The sequence below is a fragment of the Propithecus coquereli genome, unplaced genomic scaffold, assembly GCF_000956105.1.
Source record: "Propithecus coquereli isolate 6110/MARCELLA unplaced genomic scaffold, Pcoq_1.0 Scaffold54, whole genome shotgun sequence".
Lineage (NCBI taxonomy): Eukaryota > Metazoa > Chordata > Mammalia > Primates > Indriidae > Propithecus > Propithecus coquereli.
In genome coordinates, this window is record NW_012151285.1 from 5847754 (window position 1) to 5874859 (window position 27106).

General features: G+C 39.8%; 1 protein-coding gene across 3 annotated transcripts in view; it reads right to left on the bottom strand.

Moving 5' to 3' along the window:
• Positions 1-27106, bottom strand: part of MAP3K7CL (MAP3K7 C-terminal like) — a 52814-nt gene that overhangs the window by 12605 nt on the left and 13103 nt on the right. For 2 of the 3 annotated variants that reach the window (XM_012657356.1, XM_012657355.1), the window contains exons 3-4: positions 19771-19832; positions 10086-10201 (exon numbers count right to left, since the gene is read on the bottom strand). In XM_012657356.1, the coding sequence (XP_012512810.1) occupies positions 10086-10201; positions 19771-19832 (178 nt within the window). Of the gene's footprint in view, positions 1-10085; positions 10202-19770; positions 19833-22364; positions 22514-27106 lie in introns of those variants that run through there. The other variant, XM_012657357.1, reaches the window with a different exon arrangement.

Below are 27106 nucleotides of genomic sequence, written 5' to 3' on the forward strand. Positions count from 1 at the left end.
GGCTAATTTTTTCTATATATTTTTAGTTGTCCATCTAATTTCTTTCTATTTTTAGTAGAGACGGGGTCTCGCTTCTTGCTCAGGCTGGTCTCGAGCTCCTGAGCTCAAACGATCCGCCTGCCTCGGCCTCCCAGAGTGCTAGGATTACAGGCGTGAGCCACTGCACCTGGCCTAACCACTGCATTTTAATAACCAAGATATGGGATCAACCTGAGTGTCCATCAATGGGTGAATGGATAAAAAAATGTTGTGTATATACACGATGGAATGCTTTTCAGCCATAGGAAGGAATGAAATCCTGTTATTTGTGATGACATAGAAGAACCTAGAGGACATTATGTTAAGTGAAATAGCCAGGCACAGAAAGACAAATACCATACAATCTCACTTAGATGTAGAATCTAAAAAAGTTGATCTCATAGAAGGACAGAGGAGAATAGTAATTACCAAAGGTCAAGGAAGGTATGGATGAGGGAGAAGGAGGATATAGAGAGAGGCTGGGCAATAGGTATAAAGTTACAGTTAATAGGAGGGATAACTTCTACTGTTCTATTGCACAGTAAGGTGATGATAGCTACCAATAAGGTGTAGTATATTTCAAAATAGCTAGAAGAGAGGATTTTGAATGTTCTCACCACAGAGAAAGGACAGGGTTTGAGGTGATGGATATGCTAATTACCCTGATTTGATCATTACATAATGTGTATATGTATCAAAACATCACACTGTACCCTGTGAATAGGTACAAGTATTATATGTCAATTAAAAACAAAATAAAACTTTTTAAAGAGTATATAATATTCTTCAACCTGACTTTCCTAAGAGTCTCTTTTTCTGACATTCTAAGTCAGTCTTCTAAACACCAAAGCATCCCCCACATTGTTTCATACATAGAATAGACAAGTGGTTTAGCCATTGGACAAGAGAAAATACTCTATCTAGAACAAAGCAAACTTTACAGTTGATCATAGTTTAATCTTACACATTTAAAAAAATTTCTGTCAAACAACGTGGTGGTAGATTTCAAAAGCCATAAATTATCTATATCTCACTTCAGTAAGTTTCTATTACATACACAAAAAGCTATATGTATTGTGTCAAAATGCTGTTACAATATTTATGGGAAAAAGCATGCTAAACATTCTGTTACTATATATGCAATTATATAAAAATATTGGGCCAGGCATAGTGGCTCACTCCGGTAATTCTGGCACTCCAGGAGGCTGAGGCAGGAGGATTGCTTAAACTCAGGAGTTCAAGACCAGCCTGAGAAAGAGTGAGACCCCATCTCTACTAAAAATAGAAAAATTAGCCAGGCATGGTGGCATGTGCCTGTATTCCCAGCTACTTGGGAGGCTGAGACAAAAGGATCGCTTGAGCCCAGGAGGTTGAGGTTGCAGTGAACTATGATGACACCACTGTACTCTACCCAGGGTGACAGAGTGAGACTCTGTCTCAAAAGAAAAAAAAATTCAGATGCAAAAGGTCTAGAAATAAATAGGCAAAATGATAGCAGGGATTCTTTAGAGATGTCAGAATTCTTGGTAATTTTTTAAAGCTTTCAATAAAGTTCCCTATCATAGCCTTTTTTTTTTTTACAGTAAGAACAACATTTTAATAAAAATCAGAACAAGCTTCTCCTGCATCATAGGTCGTAAGCCAGAAGTGATTCTTTAAATTGGATTTATCCCATGCTGAGTTTATAATCCTAGAAAATGTTTGACTCTCTTTACCCATCCAATAGACATGACTTAAAATAGTAGTTATATCAACTCTTCTCATTGCTCCTTTGCAAATTCTCCCAAACTTGATCCAGGGAGACCTCCTCTGGAGAAGAGAGAGAAGTTCAGTTTAGAGTTCAATCCTTAATCTGCGCCTGAATGACTCTCCCCCACTCCCAAAAAAAACTCTCTTTAAAAATGCCTTAGTTAGCATCTCTCTTTGCATCTAGCTAATGCCAGCCAACCACCAGAGGCAACATAATCAGCTACACTTTATGAAATGATGGGGAAGAAATTCTCACCAGAATCATCAAAAAATGGAGAGTTAATTACCTGGGTCAAATCCATTTGGCCCAATTTATCTTGCTTGAAAACAAAGACTGTTTAGGAAAAAATCTGTTGCAAAATGAATTTCTGCTTCAATAAAGTCTTAATGAAAACAGTGATCACTAGCAATCCCAGAAAAAAAAGTTCATTTATGTATAAATATAAGATGTAACCATACGTCTCAATTTAACAATTTATCTTAGCAGACATTTATTGCTGATATTGGCTCCATATTTTAAATATAGACCATACAAGTTACAAGCAAAACATATGTGCACAGAGGATATTACTAAAACCTGCAATCAGCCACCCTAAATCACCCTCACTCTTATTTGACCCTATTCCCAACACCTATGCCAGGTGATTAGGAAACAAAAAGATGTTAAAAGGTGTTCATGCCTATAGGCCCATACATAGCCAGAAAGGACATAAATTTAAACGGGTAACTATTGGCAACACTAGCCTACAAAACATGCCAGAAGAATCATTCCAGTGAAATTCCTTTGCTCACAAAAAGAGCTGGTCACTGACAGTTGGAGCAGGTATATGGTTTGAGCCAGTCCCCCTGCAATACGCCCATCTTATCTGTCTTAAAACCTAATGGGGAGTACCACCTAGTCCGAGACATAAGGATCATTAATGAGGCTGTTGTGCTCATCCATCCCATAGTTCCAAATCCATATTCTATTTTAATTCAAGTTCCAGGAGAATCTACTTGGTTTACCATTCTGGACCTGAAAGATGCCCCTTTTGCATCACTCTACCCCCTGGCTCCCAATTTTTGTTTTCTTTTGACTGCACTGATACATATACCCAGACAGTTCTCCCCCAGGGGTTTAGAGATAATCCTCACCTTTTTGGAAATGCCCTGGCTAAGGAATTATGCGAGTTGTCCCTGCTACAAGGGGCTATTCTTCAATATGTAGATTATATTCTTATCTGCAGCCTCACCAAGGAATCATCTAATGACAATACTGTCCAGGTTCTTAACTTTTTGGGCAACAGAGGATATAGGGTCTCCAAAGCAAAAGCCCAAATACCCTTATAACAGGTTGAGTACTTGGGATACATTTTAACCCAAAGACAACATTCCCTGTCCACAAAAAGAAAAGAGGCAATTCACAATTTGGCCCTCCACAAACCTGAAAACAACTTAGGACATTTGGGGGAATGGCTGGATTTTGCAGAATTTAGATTCCCAGATTCAGTGTCATGGCAAAACCCCTATATAAAGCTTTAAAAGGACCTGACGCTGAGCCCTTAAATTGGGGGCCAGGACAACAAAAGGCCTTCCAAGACATTAAAAGGTCTCTGACATCTGCCTCTTGAGAATTTCTGACCTGAATAAGCTTTTCATTCTCTTTACTATAGAGAGACAGGGATCACTCTGAGTGTGCTCATCTAACCTCTGGAGCAGGACCTGCAACCCACAGCCTATTTCTCTAAGCAGTTGGACTCAGTGGCCATGGGATGGCTTGGATTCTTGAAAGCAGTAGCAGCCATGACTCTATTGGTCAAAGAGGGCATTAAGTTGACCTTGGGATTGTCATTAGAGGTCAGAACTCACCACTAGGTGCAAGGGGTCTTAGAAACAAAAGGTCGCCATTGGCAGGAGGATGCCTTACCAAATACCAGGCCCTCCTGCTGGACTACCCAGAAATCAGTCTCAAGGTGTGCCAAACTTTAAATCCAGCCACCCTGATGCCCAAGGGGCCCCTCACCAACTTAACATATTCCTGTACAGAGACTATAGAACAAGTATATTCTAGCAGAATGAACTTAAAAGATATCCCCTTGGATGACTCGGATGAAAAATAGCATACAGATGGCAGTAGCTTCATGCTGAATGGCATCTGGAAGGCAGGATATACTATAGTCAGCTTTAATGGTGTTATGGAAATGGGACCTCTACCCCCCCAACACTTCTGCCCAAAAGGCCGAGCTGATTGTTCTTGTAAAAGCCTTAGAGTTAGGAAGGAAAAAGAGAATTACATTTATACAGACTCCAAATACACCTTCCTCATACTTAGTGCCCATGCTGCTACTCGGAAAGAATGGGAATTACTAACAAAAAACAATCCCCCCATTAAATATCATTTTGAAATCCTTCAATTATTACAGGCTGTCCTGGAACCAGCCAAAGTAGCTGTAGTACACTATAGAGGCCATCAAAAGGGGAAATCCACCCAAGTTAAGGGCAACAGAATAGCAGAGCAGACAGCCAAATGGGTGACTCTCCTAGAGATGCCCAGACAATGTGTATTAGGACCCCAAACTGTCACCCTCTCAAGATCTCCCTCACATATTCCCTCTGAAAATGAGGAAGCTAAGTCAAAGGGTTCCAATTAGCAACAGAAGGATGGTGGATCTCTCTGGAAGGAAAAATTCTACTCCCCAGGAGCCAACAATGGGCTATTCTCAAGGCCCAGCATGAGTCCACTCACACGCGGAGAAATGCTATGATCTCTATGACCTGACGTCTATTTATAGGTGACAAAATTACTACCACCATTAAAAACATAACTAAGGCTTGCTTACTCTGTGCCCTAAATAACCCTGTCAGAGATATAAAACGACCTCCTTTGTTGGAACCAGTCCAACATTGGGGAACCTACCCAGGAGGGGACTGGCAAATTGCTTTCGCCCAGGTACCTCAGTGTCAGGGACATCAAAACCTGCTAGTTTTTATGGATACCTTCACTGGGTAGGTAGAAGCCTTTCCTACCAGATCTGAAAAGGCCACTGAAGTTTCTAATTTTCCACTACAAGAAATTATTCTTAGCCTTGGTTTGCCTAAATCACTTCAGAATGATAATGGATCTTCCTTTACTAGCAAAATTACTCAACAACTGGCCTCCTCTCTAGGAATCACATACAGGCTTCACTCCTCCTGGAGATCCCAATCTTCTTGAAAAGTAGAACGGGCCAACCAGACCTTAGAAAGAATTCTAGGCAAGTTATGCCAGGAAACCTCTGAGTCTTGGTTCCACTTACTACCCACTGCCTTACTCTACATTCGAACAGCACCCAAAGAACCTTTAAAAACTTAGCCCTTTTGAAATGCTATGTGGAAGGCCATTCATAACATCTGACTTATGAATAGATCCTGATTGTAACTCCATAACCTCTTACATAACTAATGTGTGCCAAGTGCAACAGGCCCTCCAGGAATATGGAAATCGCCATTCGCTTCAAGCTGATTCTATAAAGCACCCCACCCCTGCTGCCCCAGGAGACCGAGATCTACTAAAATCCTGGAAGGAGAGGTCTCTGACAAACCAGTTGTCCACAAAATGGAAAGGCCCCTTCAAGTTTTAATGAATACCCCCAAGGCAGTTAAGTTGGAGGTAATACAATGTTGGGTACACTTGTCTAGAGTCAAGCCTGTTCCTCAGTCTTTGCAGGAAGAAGACATCCCAGATGCTGATTAAGGTTCCTATTCCTGCAAATTCAATGAGGACCTCAAATATCTTTTTTTTTAATTTATTTATTTCAGGATATTATGGGGGTACAAACATTTTTTAAAAGACAACCACCATTCCATGGTTCAGATAAAGTAGATTTGCTTTTTCTGTTGTTTGATGTGTCAAGCTGTTTGTCGGTTAGCTTTACTTTTGTCCCTTTACATATCTTATTTGTTTACTTGCATTTTCCCACCCACCTATAATAATTCTTGTTGTTGGTAAATTCTAATGGTCCCATTACTTTTAACCCTTCCCTCCCTTTAAATAACCAAATCCAAATATGCTCTTTTTTTTATGGCTAGATTCCCACTGGAGTTTAACCCAAGGAAAATGGGAATGAAATATATATATTCAAACTTCCCAAGCAGTATCCTCTGGGGCCAACCTTACCAACTGCTGAGTCTATCAACAAAACCCACATACTTTGCCTCCTGGCCCACTGGCTTGGGAGAAAGTGCTAATTTCTCCCTATAATCTATGGGGTGGGACCCCACCGTCACTCCCATTGAAGTACTCCTTACTCCTAGCATATCCAATCCCAGTTGGCCTTCCTTTATACTTCCTATAACCAAGACCTACCATGTTCTTACCCTGGACTGTAGAACCCCTAACCCCTAACCCAAGTGATGTAAACCCTGTACTAAAACACCCTTTAGGTCAAAAGAATGGCTATCAAAGGTCCTGCTCTTGGAAAAGGCCACACGACCTTGCACAATGGAAATTCCTCTTGCCATTACAATTATAGTCAAAATGCCTTAGTCTGGTGCCAACTATATAATACTACTTCCCTTAATTGCCAGCCTTACATTGGTCACATTCCCACCCTAAGCTGGCCTAACGTGGCTGAAGTTTTGTTCAAGCCAGATTATTGGAATCAAGGAGACTAAAATCATCTTATAAGTGGTAATCTCACATTTCCCTCTAATGCCAATAATTCACATCCTTGATAGGCCCAACTAATACATACACTTAAGAAGAGCCAGCCAGTTTGGCAATGTGCCCCTAGAAGTATGACATTCATCTGTGGGCATCCCCTATGACTTAGCATGGGGAAAGGCCTTGCCTACTCATGCCTAGAAAATATTTGGCATACCAGAGAACACACGCTAGGATACCCAAGAGGAAACAAAATCCAAGTTTATTCTAGACCAAATACCACCTGGACTAAGAGTGCCATTGGCCTAACAATGGCTGGAGTAGTAGGCATAATCCATCTACTTGCTCCTTGGGGTGGTTTTTATCTACCCTGAGATCATCCTTGGCAACATCACCTCCACCTTAGAAACCACCATTTACAATCGTTGAAATCCAATAAACCAGCTGACAATCTCCCTCAATTCACTTTCAGATTTAGTTTTAGAAAACCACAGAGGATTAGATTATGTACTGGACACCGAAGGAGGGGTCTACACTGTATTAAATTCCTCCTGTTGCACTTGGATTAATACCACTGGCCACGTCCCTACAAATTTACAGGAAGTTTATAAGGCAGCTAAATGGCTGCCCAAGTACAATCAAAAGGGAAAGTCAGACACAGCTTCTGACATATGGAACAAACTATCCTCCCAGTAGCCTACTTTTAGACAAATGCTGTGGTCCTGACTAGGACCCTGTATAGTCCCCATCATTATCATGATTCTTACTCTCCCTTTCTCTCCTTGCATTATTAAACTTTTTAAATCTTTTGCCTTTTGAGTTGTCATGACAGTCCAAGGGCTCCACCCCATCCCTCTTCAGAGAGATGATGAAAGAGACTATCAAAGTTCCCCTGATTGGGCAGCTTATTCCTTATACTGGCAGCCATCTGACCACACTGAGGGCCCTAAAGGTCCCTCCCACCATAGTAAGGTGCCTTACAGCCCATACCCTGACACCAGTCCCATTAATAGATAGAGAATAAGATGTAAGAGACTCTGGTACCCACAGGCAGGTCAATGCTCCTTAGCAGCAGGAAGCAGTTTCAGAAGATGGATCTTAGCCTCCTTTATAAGATTACAAGGGCTCAAAGCTCTTAAGTGGGGAAATGTTAGCATAGTAGACAGGGCTGAGACTGGATGCAGGGGCTTAAAGATCAGTGCAGATGTTAAAGTAAACAGCCTTAAACAAAAGGGGATGGAAACCACAGGCAAGAACAAGCTTCAACTGGCTTGTCAGTCATCTCTGTCACCTTACATGAACTTTGGCTAATTACAATATCATTTACATTGTGGCTTTAAAATTTCTCTGCCCTTGAAATCACCATAACAGTTCTGAGACAGACATATGAAATACAAAATGGGAGAGAACCTAATTCTATAAATTAATACCCGAATTCTTACTAAAAGCCAACCACTTGCCCTGAATATTCCTCCCATCAATTACTAGAACTACAAAAGATCTAAAGCCACTACCTTCCAGTGCAGCTGCTCTCTTTTGAGCCTGCTCATTCTCTTCTCTGAGAGTGTACTTTTGCTTTCAATAAAAGCTTGCTTGGCTTATGTGGTACATCCTGAAATTCTTTTCCTGATAAATAACAAGAACCTGAAGAAAACCTCCACTCAGAGGCCAGTAACTGTGGTACCCAAAGTTATCATTGCTCTCAAAGCAAGTAGCAAGAATATGTTTCAAAGACCAGCTATGAGTCACTCTCATGTCATTATCATTTCATATTTTTTAAATGCAACATACAAAAATATAAATTTATAGAACATATAATTTAGTGCGTAAGTCTTGTGTTGCCAAAAAAAAAAAAAGCCACATATGAAGTTAATTTAGATAACAAAGTCCTCCAGTACTTTCAATCTGAAGAGTTTAGAAATAGAGACATAATTACTGGGGATTTTTCTATCACATCATTGTGCTTCACATACATAGACACACACACACAGGAAGATACATTCACAGGATACCGATCATACAAACCCTCCTTTGACTTCAATGTTGGTCATGTTATTAATCTTCTTCAACTCCTCTATGAAATTTTTTTAGGACCCAGACTTTGTATAAACATATATTCTGAGTATTCCAAGCAACTTATCAAAATTCTTAGACCAAAAAAACCTCTCAGATATATGAGGAAAGAGTTGTGTTTCTGATATCCTAGTAAGCATCTTTTAATCCCCTATAACCAAAAGTCTGGTACAATTTTATGTTTGAAGCATGGCAAAGCAAGTAAGTAAAAAAGTGTTTGTAGTATGCTGAGAGCTTACAGAAGGGTGGCCCCAAAATCTATATTGGCCACAACCATGTTATACTATCCAACCACTACCCTGGGAGTCTCAAAAGAGTTTTAAGAATTTCATAAACTTCTTAAGACAAAATATATTTCACTTGCTTTCATTTAAAAAATAAGTAATAAATATATATCATGTGTCACTACAATAAAAGAAAAGGGAGAAGAAATAGAAAGTTAAAGAATGTTTAGGTTATGTTTCATGCATTCAACAATAACTTATTCAGGCTGAGCGCAGTGGCTCATGCCTGTAATCCTAGCACTTTGGGAGGCCAATGTGGGAGGATTGCTCTAGGTCAAGAGTTAGAGACTCGCCCGAGCAAGAGCAAGATTCCATCTCTACAAAAAATGGAAAAAATTAGCTGGATGCGGTGGTGTGCATCTGTAGTCCTAGCTACTTGGGAGGCTGGTGCAGGAGGATCGCTTGAGTCCAGGAGTTTGAGGTTGTTGTGAGCTATGATGATGCCACTGAACTCTAGCCTGGGCAACAGAGTGAGACCCTGTCTCAAAAACAGAAAAATTTATTCTGCCTCTAGCTGCCACGTATCATACCAGGCTCCATGAATCTAATGTTGAGCAACACCTGACTATCTGTGCTTTTATGGCACTTACCACTTCGTAGGAGATGCAAATAGTAATGAAAAGGTCTCCCTAGTAAATGTGTAAGTACCAACTGGCCAGTAGTATGAAGGAAAGGTGTCTTATCTGATGCTTAGAAAGTTATAAAAGAATAGAAGAAAGTTATATAAAAATGATGGCACTGGGGTAGACATCAGCAGAAGAATCAAGTGCAATTAGAAGGAAGGATTCTGAAACAAAAAGTTATGAGTGAGTAAAATTAGAGTGCTTTAATTAATAGAACCGTATAATTCCCTACAGCAGAACTATAATGGTAATAGAATCTATCAAGAGAAAAACTTACTCAGACTATAAAATGCAGTTAGTCAACTAATACATTTACATTATTCCAAAGAGCTATCGCAGTGGCTTTCTCACTTGATGTAGGAACTCCATCATGTAAGCATTAATTAAAATTCTCCCCAAGTCAAAGTGCTCTGGGGCCTATGGGCACATGTGCAGAGAACACAGTGTGGCTCTGGGTGGTATTTTGGCACTTTTAATTTCCTGGACTAAAGTCTCTTATTAAAAAAATTTTTAGTAGGAAGCACTCCTGCTGTTCCTTTCAGTATTCCGTAAAGCAGCAAAGCACTTCATCTTCAGCAGCACCATTTGGACCATTTCTATATAATCCCCTCCTCTCCCTCCCATCCCCGAGCTCAGCCTACCCGCTGCCCACCACCCTTGTCTTTTGCCCAGTGGCCGGTGCTCAGAGGTGAGAGTACTCAGGGGGAAAGTACTTACTTCCTTTCCTCCAGCAGGGCGATTTCTTTCTTGACCTCATGATATTCTTCTGCTATTTGGCAGTGCTGTTTGAACACCTGCATGGATTCCGCGGAGTCATGACAAGGTGGCAGAGGCTTCGTAAACAACAACGAGAAGAAATCAGTCCATTTTTTTTGCATCAGAATAAATCATCAAACATTTTGCTCTGTTGATGTTCTTTAGAGGGATATTTTTTACATGAGAACAGCTTTGTCAATCCATGATCAACAGAATTCTGCTGATTCCATTTGACTGGAAATAGAGAGGTGGGTGGATATTCCCCACGTTCATCTCCCATTATCATTCATGGGCATCTCAGGCCTGAGCCAGATCGCTGAAACCCATTACATGTCAGTTACCTGGCACGCACTGGAGTGAAAATAAGTCTCCTAAGGACTCTGCAATTCTCCCCAGATATATTAAACTCCGCTTTAGAGAAGGGCAGCGGTGGGGAAATATTTCAGCTGTCTGTTTGAATTACCCCTTGCTTTCTGTTCCTGTAGCTCAGAGGCATGATCTTATTTTGTAGAGTGGAGAAGAAAGGCTTTCTTCTGAGAAATACATCCAACCTAAAGAAAGATACTGAGCCAGAAATAATGCTTGCAAGGATTAACAAACCCGTCTGAAGGGTCTGACCCAAAATAAAACAATGCTTGTAACATGTGAGGCCAAAGAGAGCATGAGTTCACATCTGTCCTTTTCTCCCACCCATGAGAGAAACAAAGCCAGCATGCAAACCTTTCGACCACAACATGGTGAAAATCCTACTTCTAGGAATTATTTTTAAAGTAATAGTTTTCCCTGAGTTTATTATTCTGTCTAGTTTAGCAACACGTGATTAAAAATACTACTTTTAGGAACACAAGTTAATAGTCTTTAAAGATATCTTAATCACTCTTTTCAATTATTTATAGAAAAAAATGTATATAAAATCTGAGAAATATCAGCTCATTGTTCAATAGGCTTTTCAGTCTAATCCTTTCTTCACAATAGTCTGTATATATATATATTATATATATATATAAACTACATATTTGATCAGGTTATATTCTCACTAATTTTATATTTGGAAATTTAAAACTAATGAGTTTCTGACTATTTTTTCCTCCTCTCATTATATTCTTCAAGGACACAAATTTCTGTGGGTGTCACATTTAGTGATCCCACCCAGCATGTAATAAAAATTCAATAAAGTTTATTGTCTGATTAATAGACAAGATGACCCTTCTTTATTTATTATGAGGCCTCTGAGATGTTCTAAAGGAAATAAAATTCTAAATAGATTTGAATTAAATTTACCTTCCTGTGGAACATCTGTTGTGTCCTAATTCATGAAAAATCTAATAATAATCCTATTATGTAGCATCTTTCCCTGCTGCCCCACGAACACACTCAGAGCATAAACTTAGCCTTTTGGAACCATTATCCCTTTCTATGTGGAATTAAATTGAAAAACCGTGCACGGTGGTACTGTAATGTAATTCGCCCCATGCGATAAAACTGTTGCCAAAGGAATTTAGAATTCCTGGCTCTTCCAGTCTGTGTCCCAGAAATCGTCACTCGCTCATCAGATTTCACCTGTTACACTGGCAAATGACCAGGTATAACAGTAAGGGGAATGAAAGCAATTTATCCTAGGCACCGTAGCCAAGCTGTTAAATCATCTGCGCCCTGTTAAAGGATTTGCTTCCTGGAAGGCTCTAAGACTTTACGCATCATATCCTGTCCTTGTGAACACCACACAGGCTGTTCTCCATTTGAACAAGAGTTCAGTACAGAACTTGTCACCTGTAGGTACCTGAGCCACAAATTCAGCATAGGCTATGCTTTTGGCTATGTGATAGCCAAAAGATTTCAGAACTCTGCTTAAGAAGGATTTGCATGCTTCGGAGAATACCGATTAGAACAACCATGTACAGGGGGAAATGTCCTTTGCTGCTAGAATTAAAATGGAAAATAGAAAAATTGCGTGTATAATTTTCTTAAGAAGAGAGAGGCCTCTTTTCCCCCTTATCTTGCCACCCTACAATGCTTTTTATTAAGTGGGAAATTTTTTCATTTGTTCTTTTTTTATTGGCACTTCTTAATTGTGGGAATTTGAGGATATTATTATATACAGGTAGGGTGATCATGCTGCTAAGGATATGTGGGGGTAGGCAGTATGTACTTCAGGATATATTCAGTGTCCTCATATGCTCTTAGCAGGAGGAACATGCTAGCTATACATAATATTGCCAAGATTCCCCATGATAAAAAAGTGCCAATTAAAAAAGAATAAGTCAAAAATACTTAGTGTACAGTGTTTCACGGAGTACAAAGATTTCAGGTGTCATTTCAGCCTCTAGATCCTGAAAGCTCTGTCTTCACCCCAACCTGACATATAACTCAGCATCACTTCAAGTTCTCCAAATTTGCATGAAACATTAATGAGCAATATAGATTTCCCTTTTTTTAAGCAAGGAGGGAGGTTATATTGCACGACTCACCATAACATCGTAAAATTACCTCATTAATTGCCAGAGGCTGGAGGAAGGGGCGACTTGGGGGCGGTTGTTGTTTAATGGGTATAGAGCTTCTGTTTTGCAAGATGAAAAAGTTCTGGAGAGTGGTTGCACAACAATGCGAATATATTTGTATTACTGAAATGTATACTTAGAAATTGTTAAGATGGGAAATTTTATCTTATGCATTTTTGCCACAATATAAAAAAAAAAAGTTAATGCAAAAAAAATTAGCTCATTAGACTTTTCTGCCACTCCAGCCCATCTTCTAAGCAATGCTACCAGAGTTCCCTATCAGAGGCTCACTCCATGTGTACCTAACCTTTCTCTCTTTCCCAAAGTTCTCTTTGAGGAACTTCAAATGTCTTACCCCTTTATAATTCTGAGCCAACTACTGCTAACCCCAAACATCGCTGGACAAATCAAGGTGCCTTCTAGTCAGCCTACCCACTGTCCTTAGAAGACTGTTGACATCATTGGACATTTACCGCAGCCCCGGAAACTGATCAAATAATTTGTTTAAATCCATATGGTTCTCAGCCCAACAAGAATTCTGATGAATAAAAGTGTTAAGAAATTTAGATTTTATGCCGAATATAAAAAGTGGAATTATGGAAAAATGAGATGTGTCATTTTGTATGACAAAGAATACTTTCATTGCTTTATGATAGAATTTGTGTACATGTGTAGCATCATCAGATCCTTGCTGAGGGAGATTCTCTCTTATCCTCTTATAATCCCTCAAAATAAGAGACAATATATGACCAGCAGTGTTCACTGAATAAAAGCTTCTGTCTGAGGAAACAGATTCCTAAAATTCAAGCAAAAGAATCCTGTTGCCAGTTTAAAAATGGAGCTACCAGTAGTCTTAAGTAATGTGACATCTAAAACACACTAATTCATTCAATCATGAATTAATCAGCTATACATGGGTTTAAATAACACACATTCAAATTAAGAACTGAAAAATAACTTAAAAGAATGCCTGTGGTAACCAGATGAAAAACATCTATTAACTTCTTGGCATAAAAGTAGCACTTCTCATTGCCACTACAAGTAGTTCAATTCTCATTGCTTGATTTTGACTATTCTTCTCAAAGAGGTTTTTGTAGTTACAATCCCATGCTGGGAACGGATGAGCAATAAATAAATTCTTTGTGTTGATGATTAATTTCTTTTCACATCAGGAAGAGAAAACCCTCTTGTTATTGTCTCCGTAATTACGCTAGATCCTCCCTCACTTTGGATACATTTATCCCACATTCTTACTTAAAGAGTGAAATACTGCATTCCAAAGAAAAGGAATCCAAAGATAGTTGAGTTTAAAAAAATGAAAGGTATTCTTAATGTACCAGAGCACAAATTCTGTGTGATCACACAGCCTTCCAGACGCACTCAATGCTATCTGTATCTGGTCAACTATACGACACAGCCGTTCTAAGGAGGCTAAATTAAGACATTCTCCTAACAGCACCTCAAGCCAACTTTAAAACACATTCTTCCAAGACACACATTGGGGCTGGGATGAGATCAGAGACCAGGAGGGGACACTTCCTCCTCACCCTCTTTCCTCCATCTCCGCCTCCTCCCCCTGCTGCCTGAGGATGGAGCTTGGAAGGGCTTTAAATTGCATGGCAGTGCAAGAGAGCTGCTATCTCTGGTATCCACCCCAATCATCAGGACCGATTTAACAAGATGAAGTAAGAGAGAAACCGCAGGGTCTCGTTCCAAGAATGCCGGCTTGAGCCACACCGTACCATCTCTGCTCTCTGCCGGAGCCTTCGGTTCATAGCAAGCTCCTCCCGAAGTGGATTCCGTTCTCTGGAAAAGGCCCCGTGGGAAAGGACGTGGCCAAGCATCCCTCCGCAAGGGGCAAAGCCAGCTTAAGCGTTTCCGTTTTCTACTTGGCTTCTTCGAATACTACTGGCCCCATCCACTTCAGAAATGTAAGAATTTAATTTTCCTATCCCAGCTTCCCACACAGAAACTATATTTAGGAAGCTAAACATTCTACAGTCGCTGAGCAGACTTGTATTTATTCCTTGATTCTCAGTGTTACCTATTTTGGGGGAGGATGGGAGTGTCATTTAAATTTATGTTGCAATTTAATGTCTTGAAATTAACAAGCATTTTAATTTTTGCTTGTTAAAATCTTTTGCCAAAACTGAGAGAAAAAACATAGTCCGGGCTAATTTTGATATTTAAGAACTCCTCTATCTCAGAATTTTAAATATTTTAAAAATATTTTTAAGAACTGGTATTTCTATAGCATCTATATTATGGTCCAAGTATGGACTATTGATTATACTACACAACTTATACATCATATAACACTGGAGTAAAATATATTTAAGTCATTTCTATTGACGTAAGCAATATAAAAGGAAGCGAGAACTCAAGAGTGTGCCAAGTTTTTCTAACAAGCCATATCCTAATAACCTTGAGCTTCTCAAAAAAAAAAAAAAAATTAAAGTGTACTACTGTAAAGCTTCAAAGTATCTCTATATATGTTTTCTGTGTGGTCACAGCATCCAAAGAACTACAGTATAAGATACTTTTCAACATGTGTATGAGAGAAAATGTCAGCCATTTTCAGTACTTTCTATGAGACTATTTTGTTCTTATCACATTTCTAGATGGGTGTTAAAGACCAATGTAGCAGAATCCTGGAATGCTAAGATTTCATTTTCTACCATTTTCATTTCCCAGATATCAAGCAATATACTGATACAAAACTTAAAAGACATTTCTGGAGAGACTGCTCGGATAACAAGATATTATGATAAACAACTGAAGCTACGGAATTGTTTATTTGTGGAGGTGACATCAGTTTCTGGACTTATCAGACTCTGTCTGAGAAAAGGCAAGTTCAGTGTGTACCACAGAAACACCTGTCACTGTCATCTCAGATTAGATGGGAGGACTTTAGGAGGGATCGAAGCTATTGCTCAGTTTGGGAAAAAAAAAAAAACAAAAAAAAGTCATGTTGTTTTCCAAACACCTTGGCTTAGTGAAAAGAAGAGGGCATCAAAACCTCTATCCTTAACTCAAAAATCCAAGGAAATGCTTCTTTCATTTCATGTTACACAAATAAAGATAAATTACTTGTTCTCAAATATATCGCTCAACAAATAATTTTACCAGGAAAGGAAATTTACATTAATTGAGCAATCATTTTGCCAAGTAACTGTGCTGGATCTGCTCATTACCATATTAAATTCTAACACAATGTGAGACTGATATTATCTCCACTTTGAGGTTTGGAAAAGTGAGGTTTAGAGAGAGTAAATAACACTCCTGAATCACAAAACTAGCTGAGATGCAAATCCAGGCAAAGCTAATGCTAATGCCCATGCTCCAATCATTGTAACTCCCATTAGGATGTCTATTGCAAGCTACTTGTTATCATGTCCTCTACCTGATTATAAAAACATATTTCTCATCCTAGTGCAGTTAAGACCACATTGTAGCATAGCTTTGAATCATGTATAAGCCAAACCACGGTTCCCAAAACATAACAACATGCTTAAGCTGTAAGAGAGGCTTGGTCTTGACCCAAATCCTGGGACCGTAACAGGATTCCATTGATCTTTCAGAACACAGAGAGAAAGAGGTCAATCATTACTTCTTTTTCAGATAAAAGGAAACTGAGACCTAAAGAAAAGTAATGATTTTTCATTAGTTCTTAGAAGTGGACATAGAATTGGAACTCCTCTCTTTGGACTGTGATCTAAACTAGCACTACCAAAACACTGCCCCAGATGGGCATGGGGAATTTAGAAACCTAGTCCCAAGAAAGGAATCTGCACAAAATAGAATTAACCTTCCACCTGCCCCTGGGTGGAGCTCCGAGGCCCACAAATGAACATCATAAAGAGATGTTCATTTTCACACCTACCTTACCCTGAGGTCTTGCCCAACATTTTGCATTAATAGAGACATCAAGGGAAATGTTTGTCACTGCTATTCTTGCACAAGGCTTTTTTTGGCTTATGTGAAAATAGAAGCACCACGAATTACATGCTCAAACATGTCCACGTTCTTGGCAAAGCAACAGAAAAATCTTGGGGGTCAAATTTGGTAATAGAGTGTCTACCAAACAGGTATTTTATAGCCAGGTTTTATAAACTACCAAAGAATGTGTAATGGATATCAGAAAGTCAGAACAGATTTTATAAGATTGTTCTACAACTATATTATAGCAACCTTGCAAACTAGAAACAAACAAATATCCACCTATCAAAGCAACTTAAGCAGCCTATACATTCTGCAGTGTAAGAGAAAGAAGGGAATAGCAGATTTATTTAGACCAAAATTTGACCTCAAGTTTCTTATGTACAAAGTGGAGACATAATAGTTGGCTTGCATAATTATTGCAAGAATCAAATGAGATCATATGTAACAAAACACTCCTTGCCTAGTGGGTACTCAGTGTGAGTTGGTGGGATTTAAACCTGAGGATTTGCAGAGAGTAGGGCTGGCAATAATCACCTGGCAACATTTATTTTTCACTATGTACACTTACAAGCCCCCGGTAGAGGTAATCAAGGGCCAATTCATTCTCAAGCAAATTGTGGCAACCAGGAGGCACTTCATGTGCCTTTGTAACCCAACTTTTACGCTTCCATAGTGGCTTATGATGGTCGATAAAATTCCAAGAGCCATTACCATGTGATGAATGTACATGAGACTGGCTACAAAGATGGCCCGCTTCACGTATTGGGTTGTTCCTTTTGTGCATAAAGCATTTTCATTGCTTTCAATGCGGAGACTTCCTGCTGCAGAATGTCTTAAATGTATGTGCTCAGGCTAAGCACAGATACAAGAATCTGCTTTCAGATGTCATTTTCTATGTCAGCTTCCTTCTCCCAACTCTCACCATCTTTCTTTTTAGTCACTCATGCCCTGGAGAACTGAATAACAGCTCTCGCAGAGACAAACCTAACCAAATGTCTTCACGACTGGTAAATGTTTGGAACAAACTCACTCGTATTCTTCACTCAATAAACAAACACTTACATGCTTTTAGTTATAATGCTGGTAACATTCTCTCTGTTCATGAAGAGGTAAAGTAATACCATATGTTAAAAGGGGAAGAAAAAAAAATCAAAACCCCTGAGCCAAAAACCATCCTCTCAACTGCCTAACTCATTAAAGATCAATGAGGATAAAATGGTCTCACTGGAGTGAAATAATTAAATAGGCAATTTCTAATGTATGTCAAATGGAATTAAAGCTATAAAATTCAAATGGACCTAGCAATGCTTCAGCAGAAAAATTATCTGGATAATTGCCACAGGTGCTGTCAATCCTGCAGAAGATGATCCACAAGCCAGGGAAGACCATTAAAGTTCCCAAAGGAGAAAAATATTTTTTCCAATACAAAAAAGTAGAATGAACGATCCATAATTCAAGGCGGGAACAAGAACCTGAATATGCTTTCACTGCTTTATTTTCAAAACATGCTTACTCCCTATTTTCATCTAATTTTCATGATAATTAAAGAGCTTGGAGGTGACAGTAAAATAAAGGAAGAAAAAAACTGTGACTAGGGGAAAAATAGATATTATTTCACAATCCCAACTACACCACCTGCAACACATAGACAGCCCCTCTGTGTGGACAGAAGCTAAGCAAGGCCCCTCACATGCAGTGTGAGCAGGCCGGAAGGAAATGCAGAGAGAGGGCTGAATAGTTCTCTCTGCTGAGAAGAAGAGATGCTGGTGGGGGCAGGGAAGGGGGAGTTGGAAAGCTGAGTTGAAGACCCTGCCTGAGGGACAGGAAAAGAGGGAGATAAGATCTCTGAGAGCTGGAGAAGAAATTTTAGGGGGTGACAGAGCTATCTTTGACAGCCAGGTGGTGACGAGTATAACCGCCCCCACCTTCTACACAGTCTTCAGTGATACCTACATGACTGATGCTGCTCTGTTGAGTGGGCTTTCTGTTGGAGAGCCGTGACAATGCCTAGCACATCTGCAGAGGTGAGAATGAGGGCTCTTCCAAAAGGCCAGGTCACACTTGAGTTGCCCTGGATTTTTAGAGACCACCCCAATAATAGAGCACCAGCTCCTCCAACCTGACCTAGTTGCTTCCAGGTTTTTAACTCAGTGCACTGGGTACTGAGATAAAGAACTGAAGTAAACGAAAAGGAACACCATCTTGGGTTGCGCAAGGGCTCATTCTTGGTTCCTCCCACCTCTGTCGAGGGCTGTCCAGGAACAGGGGTCCCAAACTCAAATGACTTTAGGACATCACACATACTCACAAATGGGAAAAGCTCTTGTTATAAGACAACATGGAATGTCAGGGCCTGTTGGGAACTGGAGGTTGAAAATCCCTCTTATAGGCTCTCAAAATCACTGTTTAGCAGGGGTTAGAGGAGGCAGCCAAGCAAAACATTATGTACAAGGTCCAAGACCCCAATTAGACTTGTCTAAACGTGACTGCAAAGTTCAGTACTCAAGGGAATGGCTGACCCATGGCCAATATCCAGGTATTTTAGACAGAACCTCCTCCTAAAGCCATCTTTGCCTGGAATCACCATATGCCACCTAAAGAAAATTAAAATGTCATAAATTAGTTCCTTTCACAGAATTCTGATGTGTTAAACAGGATATCTTTTGATAGATCATCTAATAACTATGTACCCCAAATATTTTTCTCAGGGTTCAAACCAGACAGTTTTCAGAAGGTTTAACTTAAAATAATTATACTCCATTAAAAGTTGGCAGAACTGGGGAAGGGGCAGGGGGTAGAGAAAGGAAGATTATTTCAAAGTCTTGGCAAACATGACAAATTTGCTCCGCAGAGTTTATTGCTAAATCATGAACCCCAAACAGAGCCAGAATTGCAATGGCCCAGGGACATCGACAGCAAAGGAAAGCAGAGACGAATCCTTTTCCCAGGCTCTGGGACTCCTTAAAAACAGGAGCTAGTTTATCAGCTGTAAGCACTTGATGTCCCAGTGCCATAGCCAGATACCCAGACAGGGGCACTCCATGAGGGCTTCTGCCTGACTTTGGAGCTCTAGAGATGTGTGAGCCTTGATGATTTAAAAGCCCCCCCACTCTGTGTCCAAGTCACTGTCTCTCAGGACGCTCCCCAGCTCACTGTACTTTGTGACACTAAGGAGGAAATAAGAGAGACTTGAGAAAAATCCTTACCTGCAGTTGCTGGTCTAATTCTGGAAAGACCAAAGGAATGGAGTCTTCAGGAGGTGTATCATCTAAAACATGAAAATAGAATGATTCTTCACTACAGAGTCATTTCTCTCATGAGAGTTACCCTGCTGGAAGCATCCTTAAGCTCACATAGTGAAACCATCAGTATATGCTGCTTCAGGTATTTTCATCACTTCAATTGGGGACAGAGAGAACATATCAGATAATTTTGTTCATTTTCTGTACACACAGAAGCATGGAGAGCTTCACTGGCCTGACCAAAATTTTGTAAACAAATACCAGAATCTCACAACTGATGGACGCAGTAAGCATTGTAGAGGGGAAGGGCATGCCTCTAATCCTCACTTGGGTGCAGCAAAGACATAAAATGTAACCAAAATGTTTGTACCCTCATAATATTCCGAAATAAAACTAAAAAAAAATATATCAGAATCCTCAAATGTCCGGTCTGGGAGCTTTCCAATTAAGAAGGACTGCTTGTCTTTCACTACTTCTGCATTGGCCCAAACCAAAAAATATGATATGCAGGAAAATGCTTAACAAGGTGCTAATGAGGTAGCCAGAAGAACATCAAGGGGAAAGAGGAACAAGTTAGTGAAAAACAGAAGCACTCATTCTCCCCTGAATGACTCCAAGTGTCGCATGTTTTGATGGTTTTGCCCTCTGCACTTACCACAAACCACCACTCACAGTTAGTTAAGCAGAAACTCATTCTGGGTTACAGTGGGTAACAGGCAGCAACCCAAAGAGGGCACTTCTCCCTAATGCACCAGGCAACGCTCTTCACCTGAGACAGAATTCACAGCTTTGTTACAGGACAGCCAGAACCCAGAGAGCCTTGAAAAGCCTCCTGAGAAGTGCTGAGGGTGACTGACTGGCCATAGGGCCGCTGTTGCTGGATCAAAAGGTGCAGTTCTCAGAAGCATTCAAGGAAACCTGACAGAAATGTGGCCTAAAATATCCGAGTCATCCCCAAATCCCTTCAACAATATACTGCTGACCCAGCCCTGATGCTAGAGGACAGACCCTTTGTGAGCAGAACCTCTGTATCTCCAGGCAGACTCTGGCTCTGCGGTCCCCCCGGTACATACACGAGTACGTATACAGGACGTAGACAAAACACAAACTAAAAGAATAATTTAAAAAACCGAAACTATTTTAAATTATAATAAAGCCAGGAAAGATAATGGTTTTATGTTCTCACAATGACAATCAAATTTATTGATAAAAACCGATATTCTTCTGAACTAAAGGAAGTGATACAGGCCATACACAATGCAGAAACAAGCATCCTCTCCCAACTCTCTGACAGCACAGTTTAGAATAAGATGTGGTACATGAGAAGGCCCTAGCAACTATAGAATTACGTTTCTTTGAAGGCACTGAAGACAATCACCAGAAAGATAATTCAAACAAGGGTGGTATTAACCTCTGCCAAACCCCTCGAGAGTCATGTCAGATAATAGCCTCTGGCATATTTTAGTCAATAAAGCATAATAATACTCCCATTTAAAAATGCCTTAAAACAATGACAATACATCACCAAATTTGAATCCGTATTGTACTTGCACCAGTACCAGACAATAGATGCCCATGAGTTCACTGACACTACTTAACTTTAGCTTCCTAGAGAAAGTAGAAACTGAGAAATTTCCCAAGAACTTTGCTGCAGGCTGGAGGACAGTCTTCAGCGGAAATAAGACCCAATCGCTCCTCCTAGGCCCTTTGAATGCCCCCTTCCCACTCAGACTAGAAGTGACAAATTCTGCCAATTACTGTGGTTTTTTAAATCTACCCCAACATTTGCAAAGAATTGGCCAACAGGTAGAAATATGAACTTGTGACTATTGACCCCTTAGAAGTAGCCTTCATTATAAAACCTATACTTTGTAAAACTGATTTTTGTTTACAGTGCACTTAAATTTACTTACGTACAATTTCAATAATCTAGACATCATGATTATTTTAGCTCATTGGGTGCAAAGCCAGAATGACTTGGCACAGGTAAATAGAAGCACATATAGTTTGACCTCCCAACACTAATAATTACAGGCGAGCAGGCACCTGCTGGAAAGAGGAACCACTTCTGTAAAGGATGAGAGCAGATAGGACATTCTAGAATTCTAGGAGACAGCCAGGAATGGAACCCAAGGCTTCCTGAGACTTAATCTACCTTGCCCCTGTGAAGTCATACTCCTTCCTGCTTAATTATAAAAAAGAAAAATAAAATTATTCATATACTTTAGTATGGTAATGTAAACAGCAAATAACTGATATGACCCAGAATTAATGAGGCCTATTGTGGAAATCTACATCATTTAATAGTCACACCATGCCGCGTCCCATATACGTGACCATACTCATAATTTTCCAGAGAAAGAAAGGCTTAAGATTGGACTCCTTGAGTTGAAAGAAAAGTCTAATTGATTAACATAGATACCAACATACAGTGGATGTTTTAGAGAGCAAAATAAAAAAGTAAGACTTTTTTGTTAAAGAACGGATCACGCTGGATTAGGCCAAGCAGGAAATAGCAGCGGAAACAAGAAAACCGAAGACAGATGTACGGAGACTACCGAGTCTGTGAGCCAGGCCTGTATTTCACTGCTTGCTGCCATCTGGTTTCGCTGGCATCCCAACCAGCCAGAAATTTCAGGGCTTGCGAGGCTGCTTACAAAGCTGCCCCGAGTTGATGTGTGGTGTGTTTACTTTCAAACAGTGGCTGCCTTCTTTGACTGGTGTTAAAAATAGGCAAATATTCTAAAAGCAGGATGATGAATCACAGGATTGGGCCAAAAGGAAAGAAGGAAAATGACTCAGGCAGACTAGTAGCACAGCTGTTCCACAAACATTTGGCCGAATCGTTGTAAAACATTTTGACAGTGATACTGGATCAGAGTTCCTGAGAGCAGTTAAGTTTATTTGGACAATTCCAGAAGCACCAAGTAGACTGTACAGTAGCTGTGCAAGAGGCCCCCCAGCAAGTTTACCTTTTTTTAAAAAAAAAGAAGGGAGAACAATTGCTAGATATATTTATAATGGGACAAAATCATAACACAAGTACATTTTTATTAAAACTTATTTATCAAATATTTATGGAATGCCTATCATGTACAAGGCAGAGACTGAAACTCTATGCTAAATTGGCAAATCACTTTATCATATCTTTTAATGCATTCCGAAGTAATTTAAAAGCTTCCTCTTCAATATGGCACTGTGGGCTTAATGGACCAAGCAAAACATATCCTAAGGAATTTTTTAAAGGTTGAAATACAAAGGAAAGAATTAAAGAGGAATTTTTTTAAAATAAACAGATGTTCACTGCCTGTTTGACAAACACAATGTGACTAAGCCAATGGTCCTTAAGATAGAACTTTCTTGTTGGTATCCCAAGCATTACGACATACCATGATGCATTTTACAATGGGCTCATCGCAGCACTTACTGAGCAGCTGTTGGGTTGTTTTCGTGATTATTTTGTTTGCAGATTCCCTTAAACTTTCTTCTCTGTGTTTTAACCTGAATTGATGAACTAGATAAATGGGACACATTGGGTCTGTAATCCAAATCCTCACTGTGATTTAGCAGTTAGAGCTATGCAATCAGAGTTATCAGAGAATACGAGCACTGAAAGAGGCTTAAGCAGTCATCTGGTCCAGTCCTCTCAGAGTGGAGCTAAGGATGAGGTCCCCAAGAAGGGGCAGGAGCTGCCCAAGACTTCACAATTAGTGGCCATGTAAAACTAAGGTGTGGCCCCCAGCCCGGGGCTCTCCCCACCATATCACTCTGCTTCTCTTCACCTTCTGGTCCATGGTTCCCAGATTTGTGTTTCATGAACCAGTAAAATTCCCCCCAAAATATAGGGGATCATGCCTTAGAGTGTCTTTTTGTTTAGCTAGTGAAGATGATTCAAAAACAACTACTAGGTGATTCAACTAGTCCTTTGATCCAGATATTTATTAGTTATAAGACCTCAAACAAATAACATCCTTCTCTCTCAAAAAAAAAAACAAAAAAACTACGGTGTATCATTAGTATCTCATTATGACAGAGAGAATATTTTAACACCAAAATCATAAGACAAACATAATCTTAGAATAAAGGAGTGGTTGTTACATTGGATAAATTTAGCTTTATAGACAAAAACAAACACGCACGCAAAAAACCTCACTCCCATGTCTGTATTTCTTTCATTTTTATATCAGAGAGGTAAAAAAACTTCAACAAAGCTAGACCAGGTCAACAGACGAGCATTTGAGACCACTGTTCTAAATAATAACATCTTGACTGGACTTTGGAATCAATTATCTCCCTCTCCCACTGTGCTCACCATCATAGACATAACTGGGTCTATTCTGGGAAACCCTAAATCCTTGCTAGAAAGAAGTTTAGGTTTAGGTTTCCACATGGGGGAGAAGTTTAGTTTAGTTTAGGTTTCCACCTAGGGGAGAAGACCTCAAGAGAGAGAGGGAAGCCATGCTCAGAGGACATTCCCAAACCCACCCCATTCCCCACCCAGAACACAAAAGGCATCGCTGCCCACGATCCACTGAATCTGTCTGTACTTCCTGCAGTCAGAGCTGCCTTCATGGGCATGCAACCTGTGTGGTCACACAGAACCCTTGGTCCAGACAGGCCCCACACTTGGTTTAATGCTCTACTGTAGTGTCTTGAATTTCTTCATAATTTTTGAAAGAGGAGCCCCATGTGCTCATTTTGCACCATGCCCTGCAAATTATATAGCTGGTCTCCTGTCTGCAGTATGTCCTCTGAGTACTGGTGTCCTGGAGGCTGTCCTGCAGGGCACCAGGGACAAAGTGACACTTACAAAGCAAGTGAGTTTGGGCAGTGCCTTCTGCACTTTCCTGGGAAGTGACTGCCTGCGAAGGCTCCTACTACTAAATACACAGCAGGCGGGTGCAACATTCAGTAAGACGCAGACTTGCATTTCAGCCTCGGGTTGACCACTTTTTAATCAGTGAATATGAACAATCGGTGTAATCTCTCTGAGAGTCAGTTTTCTCCTCTGCAAAATGGGCAGGTATTACCTATCTCAGAAACATGCTATTGATAAAGCAATGCGTATGTCAATTACTTAACCTAAAGCCCAGCACCTAGGAAATAACCAGTAATAACAATAAATGCTTAACATAATTAAGCTTAATTTTCATTCCTTTTCACCATAAACCTGACCACAGGGGTAATGTGAAGACGAGGCAACTGTGTGTGTGTGTATGTGTGTGTGCGTGTGTGTGTGTGTATGTGTGTGTGTGCAGTAGTAGTAGTAGTGGTGGTGGTGGTGGTGGTACTAGCTGGGGTTAGCAGTGTTATTCTTCATTATCTGAATAATACAAAGAGAACACACCATGTAAAGTCACTGGCTCTAATTACTTAGTCCTCCCCCTGCCAGTTGAGGGAGATTTTCCTGGTGTAGCCATAACCTCAGGTCTTGTGGATTTATTCTCTTCATTTAAATCTGAATTTAAGAAGAATTTTTTCTTTACTTCCCTATCAAAACAAACACTTTCTATATGAAAGATTATAAAAATTTAACTTATATATGAAAAGTCTATGAGTACTTTCATGTTAAATCTAAATCAAGATTAATATTTTATTTTTAGAAATAAAATAAATAGGCTGGGCACGATGGCTCATGCCTGTAATCCTAACATTTTGGGAAGCCAAGGCAGGAGGATCACTTGAGGTCAGAAGTTCAAGACCAGCCTGAGCAACATAGCAAGACCCTGTCTCTACAAAAAATAGAAAAATTAGTCGAGTGTGGTAATGCACATCTGTAATCCCAGCTCCTCAGGAGGCTGAAGCAGGAGGATCACTGGAGCCCAGGAGTTTGAGGTTTCAGTGAGCTATGATCATGCCACTGCCCTCATGCCCAGGCAACAAAGCAAGAACCTGTCTTTTAAAAAAAGAAGAAGAAGAAAAATTAAATAAATAATATAAGGCTGCCAGTCCACATTCCTAATATATCCAAAAAATTAATTTCTAGATACCTAGGTTTTTGTTAGAGCATCACATAGTTTTGAGACACATCAAATGCTTTATTAAACTTTGTTTTCTGCTTATTAAACACCAGAGATGTGAATTCTTTAATATACATTGGCTTTTCAGGATCCATAAGGTTAAAAGTACAGCTATAGAGATGGATGTGGATATGAATACAGATATGGATAAAGGCAGAGATTTAGTATGACATCTAGCAGATTGTCAATTCTTTATAACTAATAAACACAACGTTACCTTAAGCAGTACCTAAAATGATCAGGCAAACAAGATCACGCATCAATAGACTGAATGATGTTTCTCTGCAAAGAGAGACCTGATTCAATTTAAGGACAGATTTTATGTTTCTTGGAAACACTCATCTATTCACTATGATTGTAGCTATCATTTTGTGAATCATTTGTAAATCTTTGATTTATCTTATTGTCAGAATATTTTGACTTACTTAGCTTATAACATACTCTCCCAAAAACATCTGCTTCGACAAGAGCCTATTGGAAGTATATTTACCCCTCAGCACACCACCAAATAAAATTTACTCTTCCTGTTCTTCTCTGCTACCAGAATATACCAGAAGTAACCTTCCTGCCTCATCCCCCACGGCCACTTCCTGGGAAGCTATTTTCTGCCGGGAACGATCATGCTTTCACTTACTATTACGTTGTCCCTGCCTCTAGATGGCTAATGAAGTAAAAACAGCCTGGAGGACCTGGCTTTAAAACCCTTTTCTACTATTTATTAGCCACTTGGTTTGCAGCAGGTTATTTCAGCTCCCTTAGCCAATATTTCCACATCTGTTAAAATGGGTAGAATAACACCTTCCTGTGGGGTTGCTGCCAACATTAAATTGATGAGAAGATACAAGTAAAAGCTCGTAAATTATAATAAACGTTAGCTTCCTTTATGGCCTTTCTTTACAGCCTTAAGCAACAACAAATCCTATTGTATCTCAAAGAATCCTCATCTGACACCGGAATAATTAACTCCAAGTAACTATCAGTATTGTGTTTAATATTATTGATACTGTAAGTATTTGATAATTAAGTTTCTTCTATGATTCTCAAATCTGTGCTCCATCAGGAATGTAAATACAGGAGACACCCATCTCACGCTCTGCCGTTGAGGAGTTTTCAACCGCATGTTGTCACTGCAGGCTGAGGCAGCTTTAATGGTAGGGTCAGGATGGGACAGAAGGTGACTTGAGAGAGTTCCAAATGGCTGCCTCAGCCACTGTTTCTCCCAAACGCCATCCCTACTAACTTGCCTGGTATCTAAAATCCCTGTGAAAACTTTATCTTTT